The 22,230-nt window shown below is 43.6% G+C and overlaps 2 protein-coding genes and 1 pseudogene across 9 annotated transcripts in view; all 3 read left to right on the top strand.

Annotated features, from left to right (window-relative positions):
- The window catches only part of LOC311102777 (apoptosis-stimulating of p53 protein 1-like), a 56,814-nt gene extending 49,383 nt beyond the window's left edge, over positions 1–7,431 (top strand). For all 6 annotated transcript variants that reach the window (XM_084144187.1, XM_084144186.1, XM_084144184.1 and 3 more), the window contains 8 exons: positions 857–939; positions 1,285–1,708; positions 2,010–2,785; positions 2,958–3,089; positions 3,334–3,467; positions 3,594–3,760; positions 4,161–4,360; positions 4,662–7,431. In XM_084144187.1, the coding sequence (XP_084000313.1) occupies positions 857–939; positions 1,285–1,708; positions 2,010–2,785; positions 2,958–3,089; positions 3,334–3,467; positions 3,594–3,760; positions 4,161–4,360; positions 4,662–4,703 (1,958 nt within the window). In that variant the 3' untranslated portion in view covers positions 4,704–7,431. The remainder of the gene's footprint in view (positions 1–856; positions 940–1,284; positions 1,709–2,009; positions 2,786–2,957; positions 3,090–3,333; positions 3,468–3,593; positions 3,761–4,160; positions 4,361–4,661) is intronic.
- On the top strand, positions 4,997–14,532 carry LOC311102969 (L-serine dehydratase/L-threonine deaminase-like; annotated as a pseudogene). The gene is made up of 6 exons: positions 4,997–5,106; positions 9,885–10,092; positions 10,229–10,317; positions 10,550–10,778; positions 10,877–11,007; positions 11,208–14,532. The product of its transcript is annotated as an L-serine dehydratase/L-threonine deaminase-like (transcript).
- Positions 14,533–19,268: 4,736 nt separating this feature from the next.
- LOC311102962 (disheveled-associated activator of morphogenesis 1-like) overlaps positions 19,269–22,230 on the top strand; it is a 70,793-nt gene continuing 67,831 nt past the window's right edge. The window contains exon 1 of one of the 2 annotated variants that reach the window (XM_084144461.1): positions 19,269–19,420. The gene's annotated coding sequence lies outside the window, so the exon portion shown is untranslated. The remainder of the gene's footprint in view (positions 19,421–22,230) is intronic. The other variant, XM_084144462.1, reaches the window with a different exon arrangement.

Raw genomic sequence — 22,230 nt, 5'->3', positions numbered from 1 at the left:
GAACTGACCCTGTGTCCCTCAGGTCAGTCTGTTGGTATGGAGGGCAACCTGTTCCTGTACTGTGCCAGTCTGTAGGTATGGAGGGCAACCTGTTCCTGTACTGTGTCAGTCTGTAGGTATGGAGGGCAACCTGTTCCTGTACTGTGCCAGTCTGTAGGTATGGAGGGCAACCTGTTCCTGTACTGTGCCAGTCTGTAGGTATGGAGGGCAACCTGTTCCTGTACTGTGCCAGTCTGTAGGTATGGAGGGCAACCTGTTCCTGTACTGTGCCAGTCTGTAGGTATGGAGGGCAACCTGTTCCTGTACTGTGTCAGTCTGTAGGTATGGAGGGCAACCTGTTCCTGTACTGTGCCAGTCTGTAGGTATGGAGGGCAACCTGTTCCTGTACTGTGCCAGTCTGTAGGTATGGAGGGCAACCTGTTCCTGTGCTGTGCCAGTCTGTAGGTATGAGAACACAAGGCAAAGAGAGCAACGTGATCTAGAAATTGAAACGTATTAGCTACAGGTACTAGTTCTTCAGACAGACAGTGTGTTGTGTGTGTAACTGTACTTTCAGTTGCGTCAACATTCTATTGATCACTTCACGAGACAACTAGAATATCACAGCCCATCTTTCTCAACCGTTATCCCGGAACACAGACTATCTACCTGCTGTCTTTCGTTTACCCCTCTCTCTCTCTCTCTTTTTTACCTCTCTCTCTCTCTCTATCTCTCTCTATCTCTCTCTCTCTATCTCTCTCTCTCTCTCTCTCTCTCTCTCTCTCTCTCTCTCTCTCTCTCTCTCTCTCTACCTCTACCTCTACCTCTACCTCTACCTCTACCTCTACCTCTACCTCTCCCTCTACCCCTCCTGTAGCCAATGAAGCAGAGTGGCCCACCCTGAGAAAAAGTGTCTCCTCGATCCAACCTTCAGATTGGAGGAACACCAGCCCAGACCAGGTGAGATCCCTGCTCCACCTCCCACTACTACAGTCATTGGGTACATCTCAATAGTCTGTAGTGGCTTCCTATCATCGTCTCCTCTCTTTCATCTGCAATTATATTAAATAACTAACCATTAAAAGCAATTCCTGGTAGGGATTCTCCACCATATTGCTTTCACAGACCCTGTATTTTTTTTATACATGCAGACAAAGGAGAGGACACAAGTAGAGGAAGCCACTTAAAACTATTGAGATGCAGCCGTTTCACTTTTGGCTCTTTCACACACTCCTTGGACTCTCTCCTTCCTACTGTCCTATAATGGATGTTTATCTAACTGGTTCACTGTGTTTCCCTCCACAGAGCCTTGACTCCAGTAAGCTACCAGGTGGATCCGTGTCCAAACCACCACCCATCTACGGGACCTACCCTGCACCTACTGGCCACCCATCTATAATCTGCTCTACCAGCTCCCTGCCCAGGTCTACCCATGCCTCCTTAGCCTGGCAGGGCTCAGCCCCTCCTGGTTTCTCCTCCCAGCAGATCCAGCAGCGTATCTCTTTCCCCCCCAGCCCCACACCCCAGTCAGGCCAGGGGGAGAGGAAGAGGCCTGACCCCCCGCTGGCCGTGGCTGTGAGGCCCTACGTCCCAGACCGGTCCTCCTCCAGGCCTCAGTCCCCCAGGAAGGGCCCTGCCACCATGAACTCCTCCTCCATCTACCACATGTACCTGCAGCAGCCTGCAGCCAAGAGCTACCCAGCAGGAGGCAGGTCTGCTGTCAAAGCAGGTAAACCCTTCAATCGATGAACATAATATTTTTTTAAGAGTCAGTCAGACCTGGGTTCTAATAGTATTTGATTGCCTTCCAATAATTAAGCTGCACTTGATTGAGCATGCCTGGCACAGTGGGACCAATGTAATAGTTCCAAGAGTGCAAAGCACTCCAGGGAGGCTCAATCAAACTCTCAAAGTATTTGAAGAAAACAAATAGCATTTGAACCCTGGCCTGATTCAGATAATGCTTGACTTTCCTGTTGGGTCTCAATCTGTATGGCTCAATATTAATATCCATCTCCTTTTGTTTGAAGTGTATGGGAAACCAGTGCTTCCCTCCAGCACCTCTCCCTCCCCTGTGCCCTTCCAGCACGGGGCCCTGTCCCCAAGAGGAGGGAGTGGAGAGGACATGGTGGACAGGGAAGGGGACACCACAGAGGGTAGACTCCTACTCCCTCCCAGTGTGGAAAACATCCCGCGGCCCCTGAGCCCCACCAAGCTGACCCCCGTGGCCCACTCCCCACTGCGCTACCAGAGCGACTCTGACCTGGAGGTCCTGCGCCGGCGGCTGACCAACGCACCGCGCCCGCTGAAGAAACGCAGCTCCATCACAGAGCCAGAGGGCCCCACCGGACCCAACATCCAGAAGCTCCTGTACCAGCGCTTCAACACCCTGGCCGGGGGCATGGAGGGCAGCAACAGCACCCCCTTCTACCAGCCCGTCTTTATGGGTGGTGTCCTGGGATGTCCTGACGTAGACAACATCAACACTTCTAACGGGAACCTGATGGAGACCGCGTCCCTGGTCGTCACTGCGGCAGACGGTCCCAACTCAGACCATCGCCGGTCCCCTTTCATGTCCCCTTCCTTTGACTCAAATGAGAACCATCGGCAGAGGACACCCCCACCCAGTGAGACCGCTCCCCGCCTACCCAGCCCCCAGCCTAGCCTGGAAGACAACAACAACAACAACCAACCTGGTCCTACAAGCACCACCTCCACTCCCAGGCCCAGCCCCATCCCAGAGGCCTCGGCTCCCCAACAGAAAGACACCTCTCCCCGGACTGTCACACCCTCTGCACTGCCTAAGGTCAGCCTGCGGAGCCACAGCTCCATAATGTAACAGCATGCTTCCTTTCTGTATGTCATAATTCATAGGGTCAAGAGTTTCTCCTGGTCAGGTCACAGGGTCAGCAAAAAAAACAATTAAGGTGCCACCAGCCACCTGTGTATTAGCCAGAGAGTAACTCTACTTTCTCTAGAGGACTAACCTGAAGAAGCCTGAGTCAGAGCGGACAGGCCACGGGCTGCGGGTCAAGTTCAACCCCCTGGCCCTGCTACTGGACGCCTCTCTGGAGGGAGAGTTTGACTTGGTGCAGAGGATCATCTATGAGGTAATCATAGGCTCTTCAATTGAATTCAAACTTTATTGTCCCAGAAGAGAAATTCATTGTGTTGAGTCTTCTCCTTTTACATGCCAGTCTGTCAGCCTGTGAGGGATTTCAAACTGACTTCTAAATCGTCTGCTCTTTAAAAATGTTAATGGCTTTTGTGACTGTTGATATAAAAATTGCTTTATCAATACATTTATTTGATTCATGAAATAAATGTGCTTGATTTATCCTTTCCCCCATGCAGGTTGAGAACCCCAGCACAGCCAATGACGAGGGCATCACCCCCCTGCACAATGCTGTATGTGCTGGACGTCACCACATCGTCAAGTTCCTGCTCGACTTTGGGGTCAACGTCAATGCTGCTGACAGCGACGGATGGTGAGGACAAACACTGTGACCATTTCTCATTGACCTTTTTCTTTCACTTTCTCTCTTCTCTTTCTGTTAAACCTTAGCTGCATTTAAAATGGTCAAGACTTCACAATGTGTCTGTCATGTGTCCAGGACCCCACTACACTGTGCGGCTTCCTGTAACAGTGGGCATCTCTGTAAGCTGCTGGTGGAGTCGGGGGCGGCCATCTTTGCCACCACCATCAGTGACGTGGAGACAGCGGCTGATAAGTGTGAGGAGATGGAGGACGGATACACACAGTGTTCCCAGTTCCTCTTCGGTGAGTTGTGTTATATAGAGAGACATGCGGCTCCTGTCTACGAACAACCCCTAGCCCCTATATCCTTACGCACTTTTGTAGATCTGTGGGGCTCAAAAGAGAGCTATGGGTCCTGTCCCCAAAACAACCCTTAACCCTACAGCCTACACTCTAGGCACTCGGGCTAGGATATGTAGAATTGGATAGGTATTAGCAATATGTCGAAAGCTCCATCTAATTTATATGAAGGCAAGGCAAAGCATCAACCTTGGTACCCGTCCAATCCTTTCAGACCTACACTAGGGGCAAGGAGGTACGGACGAGGGGTTATTTCTGGATAGGGACATTATTTGTATAAGGAAGGTTCAATAGTGTTTCCTTCCATGTGAACTGACCCTCTTTCTCTCTGTCCGTCCTCCAGAGCTGCAGGAGAAGCTGGGTGTGATGAATAAAGGGTCTGTGTATGCTCTGTGGGACTACGAGGCCCAGAGCTCAGACGAGCTGTCCTTCCACGAGGGAGACGCCATCACCACTCTGAGTCGCAGGGACGATGCTGAGACAGAGTGGTGGTGGGCCAGGCTACATGACAAGGAGGGCTACGTGCCACGCAACCTGCTAGGGGTAAGGACAGCCACCATGATGGATACTACTATGGTCTGAATCACCAGGACGTTAATATCATAGAGATCCTGTAATTCTGTTTAATTCTGTGGTTAATATGTTGTATCTAGGTATATAGATTTCCTCAATCTTGTTTGAAATGAGATGTTAAATGTTAGTTGAATTGGTTAGGATCCCAAATGACAGAAGCGGCATCTCAAAATATTTGGTAATAAATCCTAAGTTGTACCTGCCTGTAGAAGATGAATTTCCATGATCGGAAAATACAATTAATAATAACGTTTTCTTCTTCTTCTTACAGTTGTATCCAAGGATCAAGCCTAGACAACGTTCTCTGGCATAGAGAAGACAGTGCACGTTGCTGAGAAGGCAGTGCACGTTGTTGCGCTGTGACTGGGCCCTCTCTCTGTGCCAGTCTGTGCCACCCCAGAACAAAGGACAAGGGCCAGGGCATGGACAGAGGGGGCCATATCCGGACAGAGACAGACAGACAGGCTCGGTATTGGTGGTCACTTAACAAAGAGGAAGTAGAGGCAGTATCCACGGCCCAGAGATCTCTCTGTCTGCATTTTTTAAGGTTTTGCACCCCCCCGTCATTGGATCATGAAGCAATGAAGCTCACTGGACCATGAAGCAATGAACGACTCCAACCGCCCTGCCACCACCTACTCATTCAGAGAATACTCTGAGCAGAGCTTCCCTCTTCCCCCTCTCACTCAGTGTTTGTCTCCTGTGTGTCAGTCAGAGTAAGGACTTGAATGTGATGATCTCAGAGAAGGGAGCAGAGGACATGGGCAGTCATGACTTAGTAAATGTGGGTTTTGCAGTAAGTGCTGTTAGGAGATCAGAGTTCAAACCCTGGAGGTCAAATCTTCAGGGTTTCAACAGAGGAAAGAAGGGAACAGATAAGATAATGTTTTTACAAGATGAGAAAAGGAAGGAAAGTGAAAGAAGGTGTTATTCAAAGACTTTGAAGGCTGGTTAAAGCTACTAAAATATTTGTGGAATGTTTAAAACAGTCATACAATGTTGGTGTTATTTTTGCAAACCAAAATGTGTTCTGAAGGAATGAGTGGAAGATGTAGTGCTGGGATGGGAACGTGAGAGGGGCTGCGTTCTGTTCTACAGATGCAATAACTATGAAGCTAACAATGGGTGTGAATTTAAACTAAGCTCATCAAACACTCATAAGCCTACAATATATAAATGCTTTATCACCTAAAAAGGCCTATAGTTGGATCTCTCTTTGGAGTTCGTATTAATATTGAGTTACATTTTGGCAGACGTTTGTTCCCTATTTTTGTTTTAGGTTGGTTGTTGTCTATTTAATACCTATAAGGCGAAGTGATACACATTTAGATCACTGAGTATAGGCATACCACAGGAGGTTGGTGGCACCTTAATTGGGGAGGTTGGACTTGTGGTAATCGCTGGAGCGGAATAGTGGAATGGTATCAAAAACAGCAAACACATGGTTTCCATGTGTTTGATGCCATTCCATTTGCTCCGTTCCAGCCATTATTGTGAGACGTCCTCCCCTCAGCAGCCTCCACTGAGCCATACTGTACTGTCTTTGGTATAGCCTACCTGTTGACCGACGCTGGCTTGATCTATAGCTTGTGTATTACCATCAGTTCTATCGGATAGTTTATGTGACAAAACAAACACCAAACAGTATGTATCATGAAATGTAAATGTACACAATAATATTATTAATTATTTTTTTTTACATATATTGAACAAAAATATAAATGTAACATGTAAAGTGTTGGTCCCATGTTACATAAGCTGAAATAAAAGAAATGTTCTATATGCACAAAAAGCTTATTTCTCTAAAATGTTATGCAGAAATGTGTTTACATCTGCGTGCTCGTCATCCTCACCAGGGTCTTGGTCTCCTTGGTCTGACTGCAGTTCAGCGTCCTAACCGACTTCAGTGGGCAAATGCTCACCTTCGATGCCCACTGGCACGCTGGAAAAGTGTGCTCTTCACAGATGAATCCCGGTTTGAACTGTACTGGGCAGATGGCAGATGTGTGGGCGAGCGGTTTGCTGATGTCAACGTTGTGAACAGAGTGCCCCATGGTGGCGGTGGGGTTATGGTTTGGGCAGGCATAAGCTACGGACAACGAACACAATTGCATTTTATTGAGGGAAATTTGAATGCACAGAGATACCGTGACGAGATCCTGAGGCCCATTGTCGTGCCATTCAGCCACCACCATCACCTCATGTTTCAGCATGAATGCACGGCCCCATGTCGCAAGGATCTGTACACAATTCCTGGAACCTGAAAATGTCCCAGTTCTTCCATGGCCTGCATACTCACCAGACATGTTACCCATTGAGCATGTTTGGGATGCTCTGGATCGACGTGTACAACAGCGTGTTCCAGTTCCCGCCAATATCCAGCAACTTTGTGCAGCCATTGAAGAGGAGTGAGACAACATTCCACAGGCCACAATCAACAGCCTGATCAACTATACGCGAAGGAGATGTGTCGCGCTGCATGAGGCAAATGGTGGTCACACCAGATACTGACTGGTTTTCTGATCCACACCTCTACTCTTTTTTTTTCTTCTTTTTTTTTCTCGATATCTGTGACAAACATGCATATCTGTTTTCCCAGTCATTTGAAAGCCATAGATTAGGGCCTAATTAATGTATTTCAATTGACTGATTTCCTTACAGGAACTGTAACTCAGTAAAATCTTTGAAATTGTTGCATGTTGCAGTTATATTTTTGTTCAGTGTAGAATGTTATAACTTACATTTCACAATGATATGCACAATGCTGACATTGGCTACAGTCTTCATACAGTCCACCAAACAAGAGTTAATAATTAATTCATGATCTATCCCACCTCTGGGCTAAACATTGACCAGTATCTGCCTGACAGGTGCAGTTTTCTGTGAAGGTCAAGGAGCAATCGTACTGAGAGCCGCAGTAGGTTATCTTGGCACAAAGTTGCACCATTACAAACTGAATTGTACTACAGTAGCCTACTTCTTACCTACTGTATTTTCTGTGGACTGGGCACATAGGTGTGAAAATAAAACCCTGAATTTGCGCATAGTTTCATAGTTGTTGACTAATCGTCTATCAAGGGACTTGAGCCATCATGGCAAATCCAGAAGCCTTTCACATAAATAAATGGAAAGTTCCCAACTCTCTGGTTCATTCAGAATCTGCGGTATTGGACACGTGTCAAAAGGTAAGCATGTTCAAAACGGTTGAAGATAAATGACCATAAATAATTTCACATCTATAGGTCTAATTGAATACACAGTTAGAATATTACTTTAGTAACATTTCAACGATTAGTGTTTCACACAAGTGATGGGTCTATATGAATCCACTTGAAACAGACAAACAACTTCACATAAACCTTTAAATTACACACATCATGGAATATTGGAAATGGACACCATTAGAACTGATTTGTTTACTGCGGTTTAAACCCTTGTCCGACAGTACCTCCTAGTGTTGTCCAGACAAGATGTGATTCAATGCTGCCTTGAGTTCATGATGATACAGAGGATAGGGAGAGACCTTTCCATATTTTAGGCTATAAATTACACGCTCCTAGTTTGAATTTGTCCAAAGAATACTATCATCTGATCAATTACATTATTATTTTGTTCATTTCTAGGTTGCAGGACCAGAGTCCAAAGGAGTTGTTTGCTCCTCAGGTAGTAAAAGAATGATGGTATACTGTATATCAGGGGTAGGCAACCCTGTTCCTGGAGTGCCGCAGGTACTGCAGGATTTTGTTCCAACTAGGCACCACACCTGACCAACTGAGCGAATTGATCAGTTCAGTGATTGCCTAAATTCAACACACCTGGTTTTCCAGGTTGGTTCAATCAAAAACATGACGTGCCTGCGGCACTCCGGGACCAGGGTGTCGGAAGTTTACATACACTTAGGTTGGAGTCATTAAAACTTGTTTTTCAACCACTCCACAAATTTCTTGTTAACAAACTATAGTTTTGGCAAGTCGGTTAGGACATCTACTTTGTGCATGACACAAGTAATTTTTCCAACAATTGTTTACAGACAGATTATTTCTCTTATAATTCACTGTATCACAATTCCAGTGGGTCAGAAGTTTACATACACTAAGTTGACTGTGCCTTTAAACAGCTTGGAAAATTCCCAAAAATGATGTCATGGCTTTAGAAGCTTCTGATAGGCTAATTGACATGATTTGAGTCAATTGGAGGTGTACCTGTGGATGTATTTCAAGGCCTACCATCAAACTCAGTGCCTCTTTGCTTGACATCATGGGAAAATCAAAAGAAATCAGCCAAGACCTCAGAAAAAAAGTTGTAGACCTCCACAAGTCTGGTTCATCCTTGGGAGCAATTTCCAAACGCCTGAAGGTACCACGTTCATCTGTATAAACAATAGTATGCAAGTATAAACACCATGGGACCACACAGCCGTCATACTGCTCAGGAAGGAGACGTGTTCTGTCTCCTAGAGATTAATGTACTTTGGTGCGAAAAGTGCAAATCAATCCCAGAACAACAGCAAAGGACCTTGTGAAGATGCTGGAGGAAACAAGTACAAAAGTATCTATTTCCACAGTAAAACAAGTCCTATATCGACATAACCTGAAAGGCTGCTCAGCAAGGAAGAAGCCACTGCTCCAAAACCACCATAAAAAAGCCAGACTACGGTTTGCAACTGCACATGGGGACAAAGATCGTACTTTTTGGAGAAATGTCCTCTGGTCTGATGAAACAAAAATAGAACTGTTTGGCCATAATGACCATCGTTGTGTTTGGAGGCAAAAGGGGGCAACTTGCAAGCCGAAGAACACCATCCCAACCGTGAAGCACGGGGGTGGCAGCATCATGCTGTGGCGGTGCCTTGCCGCAGGAGGGACTGGTGAACTTCACAAAATAGATGGCATCATGAGGAAGGAAAATTATGTGGATATATTGAAGCAACATCTCAAGACATCAGTCAGGAAGTTAAAGCTTGGTCGCAAATAGGTCTTCCAAATGGACAATGACCCCAAGCATACTTCCAAAGTTGTGGCAAAATGGCTTAAGGACAACAAAGTCAAGGTATTGGAGTAGCCATCACAAATCCCTGACCTCAATCCTATAGAAAATGTGTGGGCAGAACTGAAAAAGCGTGTGCGAGCAAGGAGGCCTACAAACCTGACTCAGGAATGGGCCAAAATTCACCCAACTTATTGTGGGAAGCTTGTGGAAGGCTACCCGAAACGTTTGACTCAAGTTAAACAATTTAAAGGCAATGCTAACAAATACTAATTGAGTGTATGTAAACGTCTGACCCACTGGGAATGTGATGAAAGAAATAAAAGCTGAAATAAATAATTATCTCTACTATTATTCTGACATTTCACATTCTTAAAATAAAGTGGCGATCCTAACTGACCTAAGACAGGGAATGTTTACTAGGATTAAATGTCAGGAATTGTGAAAAACTTAGTTTAAATATATTTGGCTAAGGTGTATGTAGACTTCCGACTTCAACTGTATATAGACCATTAATAATATTCCCAAATCATCCCAACATTCCTCATTATGACGATATCTTTATATTGTGTTCAAGTGGCAATGCTGGGATGGCCACGGCCTATGTGGCATGCAAACTAAACATTCCAGCAACTGTCATTGTGTCTTCATCCACATCTGAACTGATCAGGGAGAAACTGAAGGACCAGGGAGCCACGGCCAGAGTAGTGGGCAAGGTAAGCCCGCCAATTAGTGACCGTCTCTCCACTCAATACTTTTTGTCAGCCTTATAATTGAAGACTGATTTACTTGTAGACTATGTCTGTTCCCCCATGTGTGTGTTGCCATTTTTGTCTCATTCTGCCTGTTCAGGTGTGGGATGATGCTAATGATGAGGCCCTGCGTCTGACCCAGACTGATGGCCTGACCTACGTCCCACCCTTTGACCATCCTCTGCTCTGGTGAGAAGGTACTTCAGTCAGACCAGTCCTTAACTGAGCCTGTAGTAAGGGGCACCTTTGTTCCAGACCTGTTGTTGAAATTAACACCATTCTTCATTTATTTTGATTTGACTGTTTCCCCCCCCCCTTAACCTATTTTTTGCTCCTTTTCCCCCTTCCTATTTTGTGTATGATGACACATTTTGTTTGTAAAATAATATTTAAATCCATTTTGATTTGATTCCCCCCCAAGGCAAGGCCATGCCAGTATTGTGAGAGAGATCAAGGCCTCTCTTCCATCCAAGCCTGGGGCTGTAGTTTTATCTGTGTGGGGAGGGAGGGCTGCTCTGTGGGGTGGTGAAGGGCATGAAAGAGGTGGGCTGGGGCAGTGTGCCCATCATCTGCATGGAGACTGAGGGAGCAGACTGTTTTAACGCAGCAGTGAAGGCTGGCAAGATAGTCACCCTCCCTGACATCACCAGGTGAGAAGAGAACAGAGATTAAATGGAGATTTTCATTTATCATTATGTTGTACTCAAATCCATTCCATTCTAATGATCTGTGATGGTTGTATTGTCAGTGAGGCCAAATGTCTGGGTTCAAAGGCTGTGTGCAGGCAGGCCTTTGAGTACAGTAAGGGGGGCAACATGAACATCATATCAGAGCTGGTCATTGACCAGCACGCCCTGCAAGCAGTGGAGACCTTCCTGGGTGAGTGTTGTACCAGCCGTCACTGTTCTCAGATGGAGCATTCTAGAATCAGTAGGAATGTTTAATACATCCCTATACATTACTCTGCATTGAGGTATAGTTTTATTCTAAAAGAAACGTAGCTACGGGTTACAACTACGACTAAATATTTTCTGTTTGCATGTATGCTTGCTTGTGTGTGTGCCTGTGTGTGTGTCCAGATGAGGAGCGTGTGCTGGTGGAGCTGGCCTGCGGGGCTGCGTTTGCGGCTGTATACTGTGGGGTCATCCAGACACTGCAGGGTGGGGGCCGGCTGCCCATTCCCCTAGCAGGGCTGCTGGTGATGATCGTCTGTGGAGGCAGCAGCATCAACCAGGCACAGCTGCAACATCTCAGGAAAGTCCTCAACAGATGAACACAGGAAATGGAACCATAGAATTAGATAAACCATAAAAGAACATAGCCATGGAACCATATAATTAGAATTGGAAGGTCCAAAACACATGAACATGGAACTCTGCTACATCCCAAATGGCACCATATTCCCTATATATAGTGTAGGGGATGGGGTGCCATTTGGGACGTAGACCTAGCCTAGTACCATAGTACAGGGTTTCCCAAAGTTGGTACTGGGGCCCGCCCGAGTTTGGGAAACCCTGCCATAGTAGATTGAACAATAGTATAGTTGGCTACAGCACATACAGTAAGGACAAGGCTATTGGACTCCCACCAGGTCATGGCTCCAGACTGTGTTAATGAAAGATTATGAGGACGGATTCTTAATAGTTTTTGATTACAGCTTTTTAACCCGTTGTATACATTTTCACAATGTTGACCAATACTACCCCAAGTTTCTCAGCTTTGTAATCAGTGCCAAATTTGGAAAATTTCTGACAACCTTTTTTTTCATGGTTATTATTAGTGTACATTTGAGGCACCATTCAAATGCAGTTACTAGTTGTGACCAACAGGTGGTACCTCTTGTCACTGAGAAGATGCAGTCAGAGACGATAGAGAAAGCAAGACATTTCATAGGTTACTTTTTTCTACTTGGTGCCTGGCAAATAAACTAAGTAGACCAGACCCAGCTGCAATCGCATTGTTGCCTATGGGAGAGCCACCCCTAAAGTAGATTGGAACTGTGCCTATTCTTTTCAATGGTAAAAGGCCTTTTTGCGTTATCTTTATATTCCGCAATCTTTGATGCAGTACCTTCGACCAACCAAAGACCAGTGGAACTGGTAGGCTATACTAAGACACGCTTAGATTGCTTTCCTTCTGACACCATTCTGTTTATATCAGCTATAACCATGAATGATCTAGTATTCCATTGTTTATGATATACATGTAGGCTACTCTATTGTTTAAGCTGTCATGGTTGATGAGACACAGTCTTAACAAACCAACGTGGCTATGTTAAACAGATATCAGTAGCAGCCTCATATAAAACCAATCATAAAATAATCTCAAACAGTCATGGAAAAAGCTCATGTTTAGGCTACTTCAATAGAAGTGTTCACTTTCGATTTTTTAACTACCACTATTTTGACAAGCTGTGTTGAATTGAAGAATGTCTGCTATTGGGATCGGCTAATTACAAGCTATGAGGTCTCTAAAGGTAAATATTTAATGATCAAAAGCCCCTTGGGCTATCTTCTGAAGAGCAGAGTGTGTGGAGGATAGATCCTGTATCTTTAAAAGCTATGGACTGGAATACCAAGTCTTACTCTTCCACACACATAATTCTGCCCATCCATAATGTCAACACATATGCCAGGGCTGCCCAACCCTCTTCCTGGAGATCTACTGTCCTGTAGGTTTTCAGTCCAACCCTAATTTAGCGTATCTGAATCAGCTAGTTAAGGACTTGTTGAGCAGCTAATTAGTAGAATCCGGTGTGTTAAATTAGGGTTGGACTGAACCCACAGGACGGTAGATCTCCAGGAAGTGGGTTGGGCATCCCTGGCATATGCCGTGTGTGAGCATATACTATATGTATATAAAGATGTAATATCTGCTTCTACCTATAGTAGCCTCGTGTGTTTCACTGTCTGAGAGTATGTATTAAGCACTATCGTCTCCCAAGCTACAGTGTCATAAGGAAACACCATAGAATGGAATGGCATGGCTGCTGATGTGAGTTTATTGAATGTGACAGTTTTACTGCACACTTAGGACACAGTTCACCAAGGCCCTAGGTCAGTCACAGGCCCTAGGTCAGTCACAGCTCTAACAGGCCTTTATGTTGCTTCATGAATTTAAGTATGATTTCCAGCATGAGTAGAACAATTAAAGACTATATAGTAAAATAAGGTAAGCTTAGAGTTATCAGTTTGATATAAGCTGTAGAAATGGAAAGTAAGGTGTTTATTTTTCTTATTTTGTTTTGGTCACTGATATTTTGGAAAGGACAGTCATTGAGAACCACTAATGCTGTGTCTACACAAGCAGCCCAATTCTGATATTTTTCCCACTAATTGGTCTTTTGACCAATCACATCAGTCTCTTTTCACGTCAGATATTTTTCAGAGCTGATCTGATTGGTCAATTATTGGAGTATTAAGGGTTAATCTGAGATCAGATCAGAAGCTTGATCCCCACCTCCCATAAGTGGACATCCCCGAGATTCACTGATGCTACATCCCAAAATGGCACCCTATTCAATGTACACAATTTTTCTGGTCAAAGGTAGTGCACTATGTAAGGAATAGGGTGCCATTTGGAAAGTACAGGGTGGTACAACAATATACTGTACGATAATTGGCATACTATATTCTGTGTTACTCTAATGGAGTTTTTTTTTTTTTTTTTTTTGTCATTTAGCAGAAGCTCTTATCCAGAGCGACTTACAGTTAGTGCATACATTACTTAATTTTTTTTCATACCCCCCCGTGGGAAACGAACCCACATCCCCTGCCGGCCATTCCCTCCCCTACCCTAGACGACGCTGGGCCAATTGTGCGCCGCCCCATGGGTCTCCCGGTCGCAGCCGGCTACAACAGAGCCTGGATTCGAACCAGGATCTCTAGTGGCACAGCTAGCACTGCGATGCTGTGCCTTAGACCACTGCGCCACTCGGGAGGAGTTAAAGGAAGAATGTAACGCTGTACGCCGTTTTCATTGAAAACTATCACACGTGTGGAAATACACAATGTGTTCCTAATGTTCATTGTGGATGAAAGAAATGTGGGATCTTTGGTTTGAAAAAAAAAAAAGCACAGTTCTGTATGTTTGATATATGAAAGATTTGAGAGAGGGTGCAGAGAGCTGCATAGTTTGCCTGTCTGCTGAAGAATGTTTCCTTTGTTCTGTTAGCTATAGGTCTAATACAGTAGACTATTTATAGAAATAGTCTTTCAGTCCAACTTCATTCATCTCAGGCGTTTTTAAACAAAGCGTGACATACTACGGTACCAATCATTAATCCTCCATCAATCACAACCTTTGATGTCTAGATGTACTGTGTGTGTGTAAACAAGGCTTGGTGGATTTCTCCTTTTGTTTAAAACTATAAATCAACTGGAAATAAAATCTTTGTTTGCTTCAGTGAAGTTTTATCTGCATTATAAAGAGCTCTTACACATCTCCACGGTAAAGTTATAGGTTGTAGAGGCATTGTCTGGTTGGCTTTACTGCACAGAGGTGGGCAATCCTCCTTACAAATGTGCTGGTCTCAGGAATAGCAACAAAAGATCACTACGAAGTCAACAAGTCTACATATTTGACCTTTAGGTGAGACAAATGAAAGTGACCACATCATAACAAATTAATCTAGTTGAGTTACAGTACAGCCAAGTCAGAAAGAGAACAGAACAGACCTGAGAAGAAAAGTAATATAAGTAATGTAAACCAGAGAGAGAAACCTTAGTTTGAACTCCTTACAGTCCTGCCTGCCCTGCCTGGCGACAGCGACCAGTCTGTCTGTACAGGGGGCTTATCCCTAGAGCAGCTTTAGTGTGCTTTACAGACTGTACACGACACCTACATACCTCCATTAGCCCCCCAGCTGCGAACAATAAGCAGACCTGGACAATTTAAATATTTACGCATCACTAATACTCTCAGGCCAACCTTTGGAAGTGCTGCCTTCTGCACATAAAGCAGACCAACCGGCCCCTGACGTCACCCCCTGCATGCCTCCCTTCCTTCGCTGGCTCTGGCTCTGGCTCTGGGACAGCAGTGTAGCTTGGCCTCTAAGGGAAGGCATCATTTCTATAGGGATGATAAGGAAAAGTATGATGGTGATGATGATGGTTTGCCAAATTGATGATCTCTTCAACCACTGTAAAGAATGAGGCTGATAAAAAAGCAAGGGTGGGTAAACGATAAGGACGAGGTGTTTTAAGTATGCTGTTGAACCAAAATAAATAAACCTTGGATATATGAACCAGATCGGAGGAGTGAGGAGCTAAATGTAGTAGTCACACCAAGTTTTGAGAATGACACAAATATTAATTTTCACAAAGTCTGCTGCCTCAGTTTTTATGATGGCAATTTGCATATACTCCAGAATGTTATGAAGAGTGTTCAGATGAATTGCAATTAATTGCAAAGTCCCTCTTTGCCATGAAAATGAACTTAATCCCCCAAAAAATGTTCAGTCCTGCCACAAAAGGACCAGCTGACATCATGTCAGTGATTCTCTCGTTAACACAGGTGAGAGTGTTGACGAGGACAAGGCTGGAGATCACTCTGTCATGCTGATTGAGTTAGAATAACAGACTGGAAGCTTTAAAAGGAGGGTGGTGCTTGAAATCATTGTTCTTAACCATGCTTACCTGCAAGGAAACACGTGCTGTCATCATTGCTTTGCACAAAAAGGGCTTCACAGGCAAGGATATTGCTGCTAGAAAGATTGCACCTAAATCAACCATTTATCAGATCATCAAGAACTTCAAGGAGAGGTTCAATTGTTGTGAAGAAGGCTTCAGGGCGCCCAAGAAAGTCCAACAAGCGCCAGGACCATCTCCTAAAGTTGATTCAGCTGCGGTATCGGGGCACTACCAGTGCAGAGCTTGCTCAGGAATGGCAGCAGGCAGGTGTGAGTGCCTAAGAACTAGGGGTGTAACGATTCGTTTTAACAACGATTCGATTTGTATCACGATTCGTGGTTGTCGATACGATTCAAGGACGATATTGGTTCATTTAGAACGATACGATCCGAAACGATTCAGTGACTTGAAATCGATTCAGTAACCTTTTAGCCAAAAATTCAACCAGTGTGACTGAAATAAATACCTGGATACTGGACAGTGCAGGTGAAGTTTCCTAGATTCCTGTTTCTTGTAAGGACCGCAATGGTGGCTTGATAATTTCTCGCTCGTCGGCTTCTCCTCTGTCGTCCGCCATGCTATGTTTTGTTGTCTTTGCGCCTTTGCGCTGCTGCTGGCGTGGGGCGATGACGTCACGGATAGGCAGACTGAATCGAGTAATGTTTAAAGCCTTTATCATTAAAAGTGCTAAGAAAAAACATCCATATAAAGTCTGACGTGCAATCGATTTATTACATTTTAAAACGATGTTAGATTGATATATGTTGTCCAAAAGGCCAACTCGCCGAGCACAGATCGATGTAGTTGGATCATAGGAATATAAATCGATACATCGATGTAGTAGATGGATCGTTACACCCCTACTAAGAACACAGCCATGAATAAAGAACGGTACCAACACATCCTCCGAGAGCAACTTCTCCCAACCATCCAAGAACAGTTTGGTGACGAACAATGCCTTTTCCAGCATGATGGAGCACCTTGCCATAAGGCAAAAGTGATAACTAAGTGGCTCGGGGAACAAAACATCGACATTTTGGGTCCATGGCCGGGAAACTCCCCAGACCTTAATCCCATTGAGAACTTGTGGTCGATCCTCAAGAGGCGGGTGGACAAACAAAAACCCACAAATTCTGACAAACTTCAAGCATTGATTATGCAAGAATGGGCTGCCATCAGTCAGGATGTGGCCCAGAATTTAATTGACAGCATGCCAGGGCAGATTGCAGAGGTCTTGAAAAAGAAGGGTCAACACTGCAAATGTTGACTCTTTGCATAAACTTAATGTAATTCTCAATATAAGCCTTTGACACTTATGGAAAGCTTGTAATTATACTTCAGTATACCATAGTAACATCTGACAGAAATATCTAAAAACACTGAAGCAGCAAACTTTGTGAAGACCAATACTTGTGTCATTCTCAACTTTTGACCACGACTGTACATAAAAGGAACAACATCAACTTTTAGGGCTAAAATCAGTAGTAAATCTCTGTATTCCAAAGTGGACCATAATCCTGGAGCCATGGTCTGCTCTGCACCGCATGCATCACCAGCTGCTGTCATGGCTGTAATTCCACCATACAGCTCTCATTCCACCATTATTCCTATAATCCCCTGTAATTCTGTCTGTGCCCTGTTTTTGGATAAATAAATCCCATGTTACCCCTCCACCATCAGCTCCTAGTCAGCTCTGCAAAAGGATACAACTTTTAAAGTCAGCTTTGACATAGTTCATCATGCGTAGGAAGGTTTCAAAGACTTTTCACATCACTTTTTTATTACTTACTGGTTAAAACTGTAGCCACTAGCTACATCTACTGTGATGTATTTATTCTATTATGTTATATTTTATTTTATTCCAGAAAGATGCCTGTCAGATGAAGATGTGGTGTCATGTTGATTTGCCACATTGTCTTGTAGTCTTTAAAGGCTCTCAATAAGCAATTTACACATACAGCGCCTTCAGAAAGTATTTATACCCCTTGACTTATTCCACATTTTCTTGTTACAGCCTGAATTCAAAATGGATTAAAAATATGTATTTTCTCACTCATCTACACACGGTACCCCATAATGACAAAGCGAAAGACATTTTTGCAAATGTATTACATGTAACATAATGCTTTGTATTCAGGACATAAAGTTCAGTTCTTTGCCATGTTTTTTGCTGTTTTACTTTAGTGCCTTATTGCAAACAGGATGCATGTTTAGGAATATTTGTATTCTGTGCAGGCTTCCATATTTTCACTCTGTCATTTAGGTTAGTATTGTGGAGTAACTACAATGTTGTTGATACATCCTCAGTTTTCTCCTATCACAGACATTCAACTCTGTAACTGTTTTAAAGTCACCATTGGCATCATGGTGAAATCCCTGAGCGGTTTCCTTCCTCTCCGGCAACTGAGTTAAGAAGGATGCCTGTACCTTTGTAGTGACTGGGTGTATTGATACGCCATCCAAAGTGTAATTCATATCTTCACCATGCTCAAATGGATATTGAATGTCTGCTTTAAAAATAAATCAATTTTTTGTTTGCAAAGCATTTGAAAACCTCCCTGCTCTTAGTGGTTGAATCTGTATTTGAAATTAACTGCTTGACCGAGGGATCTTACAGATAATTGTATGTGTGGGTTACAGAGATGAGGTAGTCATTCAAAAATCATGTTTAACACTATTAGTCCATGCAACTTATGTGAGTTGTTAAGCACATTTTTACTCCTGAACTTATTTAGGCTTGCAAAAACAAAGGAATTGAATACTTATTGTTTCAGCTCTTCATTTTAAATTAACTTGTAAAAAATAATAAAAAGCATAATTCCACTTTGACATTATGGGGTATTGGGTGTAGGCCAGTAACACACAATCTCAATGTAATCCATTTTAAATTCAGGTTGTAACACAATTTTATTTGGAAAAAGTCAAGGGGTGTGAAAACTTTCTGAAGGCACTAACTGTAAGTCGCTCTGGATAAGAGCGTCTGCTAAATGACTAAAATGTAAAAATGTAAGGCACTATAAACTGATCATAGTTCTCCGTTGGAGCGCCATTCCTCTGGAACTACATTTCCCATGAAAACATGTGCTTTGTTATCGTTGGTACGTTCGCTCTAACATGAGGCAGAGAGGAAGAGGCAAAGCGAGAGGGTTTACTCCCCCAAATTCTGTCCACGAAAATATGACCTCGAATTTAGGAATTTTTGTATGGAGGTCAGTGAGAGGGTGTCGAATTTGGTAAACATAAAATGTATTTTCTAATTTGCTACATGAAGCTTATTTGATCGAAAATACGTTTCGTAGGCTAATGGTAGGTTGTTGCGAATGCACTGATATAAGTGGATGCACGTAGAATTTCGGCACTTTTGGAAGAAAAAATATTATATCGGAGAGTTTATATATTGGAGTTGTGCTGAATTTGCACTCTCATTGGCTAGAATGGTCCGACCTGATCTCGCCTCCTCCTGCCTGCCTTCCATCTTTGAAGACATGTATTTCCATTGTTAGACCGGTCACTCAACTATCTTGTCAATATAATAGATAATGTTTGCATGTGCGCAAAAGGGATGATGTCACCTATAACAGCCCAATGACTATTGTGTTAAAGGGGAATACACAAGCGTCAAGCACTGATCGAACTGCTTCGATTATGGATTTGTTTACGAGGTGAGCTAAAACGATATTAGATAACTAACATGATGACAGTGGTGTATATTATCTACAGTGGAATATAATCAAGATAAATTATTTGAAATGATTTATGGCGACACAGCGACACAGATGAGACCCGATGACTGAGGATAGGCTATATGGGTGGGACGAAGGGATAACATGTAAATAAGATAGCACTTTTTGTGGGCAAAATGTTGCATAGTAAAGGTGATTTGATCACCTTGGTATGTGAAGAATGTCTTTACGTGGTTGCGTTTGCGAGTTTCGTATGTCTTTTGGTATTTATTTATGGGCTATGTGGCGAAGGAACCGGTGTTCTACCCCTAGAACTGGTGTGCATGCAACGCAAACCGCCATAGTGTTCAAGTTACATCGAGATTCGACCTGCTTTCTGAATATGCTTTGATCTGTTGTAATTGTATGAACGTAGTATAGCCTAAATAGGCATACTGTGTAGGCTAATTATGGTATGAATGATGGAAACAATTCGAGATGGATATGTGTTTAGGCTACATCAGTGTTGCTTGACTGCATTCACAGCATATGACTCTACTGTGCCAACAGTAGGCTTTGCCATTCAATGTAATCTCCCTTGAACCTCAGTTAGAAACTATGCTACTATGTCTGCCAAGACTCTCAAGGGAGAAAGTGATTAAGTTTGACTATCAACAAGCAAACAAGTTTCTCTTTATGATATATTTTTGATGGGAAACTGATTTTCAAATTCTACTCTTCCCTGGGGGTCAGAATAGCAGTGATACCGATTCATGAAGAGGTTTCATGTTGTGGACATACATCATTTCAGATGTTTGGTATTTTTAGATTGGCGGACCACACCTGGAACTCATGGGTGGAGTCTGAGACAGGTTTTTTTTACTGGCTTCAGTCACCTGGTACTTTTCTGAATTGTTTTGTTATGTCTGGTAGGCTACTTCAGTCTGCTACAGGAACTCACTTCTGCTACAGGAACTCATAGTCATTATACTAATACTAGAGGTCTGAGACCTATAGCTAGACTTAGCTGGCTGAGGATGTAAGACATCCCCATTCTCAGATTAGTCATTTAATTCTATTAGATCCTCCAGCAATCAGACTTATCCAAGTCATTAAACCAGTTAAGCTCCAATTAGTTGTTTTTAATCAATTAGAAAAGGGCCTAGAGGACAGTACAACTCATATACATGTACCAGTTTTGCCCCTCTCCTCCTGGCATCAGGTGAGGCATTTCAAAGAATGATAACATCAATGTTTGCTGAACCGTCTGCACTCTGCACGCATCTATCCCTAATTGCTGTGTGTAATGATGCGGAAGATGGGTAATGTCTTGGTTACCTCCCTGCACTGCAATTACGTCCATGATGTTAGACATGCATAGGCTTGAATGTTCTATCATAGACATAATAGTCTGCATGCTGCCTGGGGGCCTCTGATCAAGCCCAAGTCATGCTAATGATAACATCCCCAGGAGCAAAGTGCTAACCTGTTCTCATTCTGAAATATGATGGGCTTTTTGAATTTTTGACACAAATCACATGCCTGAGTCAGTCTCACAATCACTGAGATTATTACAGTCCTGTAATAATGTGTGTGTCTGTGTACAACGCTGGAGTCTCAGCCTTTTTAATTAGTAACGCCCCCGATATCTAACACGCCAGGCACTGGGCAGAAGCCCAAGTTACTTCCCAGCAGCAGCAGCAGACCATTCAATTCAGATGGGTTGTTGTCTGGCTGCCTGCGCTGCACCCCCAGGCTGACATTCCCCCTGGTTCACCAGCCCTGAATCACAGGTTCCTACAGTACTTCTGACCTCTCTGCATTCCCCTGTCTGGGAACCCCTTATCTCTCTCTCGTGTGTGTATGTGTGCGTACCTGTGTGCCTGTCTGGTGTGTGTGTGTCTCGTTATACAGCAGACAGCCACAGCGGATTTGTTGTTTAGCTCAATTAGTGAGAGATCCAGAATCGCTTACATGGAGTGTGGGAGGAGAAGTCTTAAATTAAAACCAGTGAGGTCATACTGATACAGTACCATACAGTACATACTGTAGGAGCTATCTCAACGTGAGGAAATGTCACAGCTGTGCCAAGACATGATACCAGGACTTATTTCCACTCGAGGAACCGATACCGAGTGAGGAGGAGTCCTGAGAGGGATGTTAGTGTTCCTCTGTGATGTTCCCACCCCCCTCAAATTAATCTAAAGCTCTGCTCACAGCAGCCCCAGTCCCAGACTTAGTCATGCACAACGACACCATGACGTATTGGTAAAGAGTCATTTGTCCCGCTTTATTTGAAGTACATCTTATAAAGGCTTCATAAAGCATTCATATAGGCTTCATAAGCACTGCATAAATGACTCACAAATAATCTGTAACTGTATTTCATTCTCTATAAAAGATAAATAAATGTGAACAAATAAATTGATGGTTATGTCATACAGTAATGCCACATTATGAATCTTTATAGAGCATGATATACGGTTATAGATGATTTGTGAAGCATCTATGTAGTGCTTATGAAGCCTTAATGAAGGCTTTATGAAGCCTTCATAAGATGCACTTCAAATCAAGTGGGACTGAGTAATGGACTAATGAATACCATTTAGTCATTCAAACATATGAATATAATATTAGTAATGAATGAGAATGAATGACTGACCTCTGGTCTACCACTGTGACATCTAAAGATGCAGTCGTAGAGGAGAAGTACAGAAGGGGTAGACGGTTGTAGAGAAAGGAGGTAGAGCATTCAACTCTAACTAGGCTAGTTGTTCATAAAACTTGCCAGTCTTGATCTAACTCTATGG

Source organism: Coregonus lavaretus (genome assembly GCF_964263955.1).
Source record: "Coregonus lavaretus genome assembly, chromosome: 27".
NCBI classification, from domain to species: Eukaryota; Metazoa; Chordata; class Actinopteri; order Salmoniformes; family Salmonidae; genus Coregonus; species Coregonus lavaretus.
This window is presented reverse-complemented; position numbering and strand designations above follow the sequence as displayed.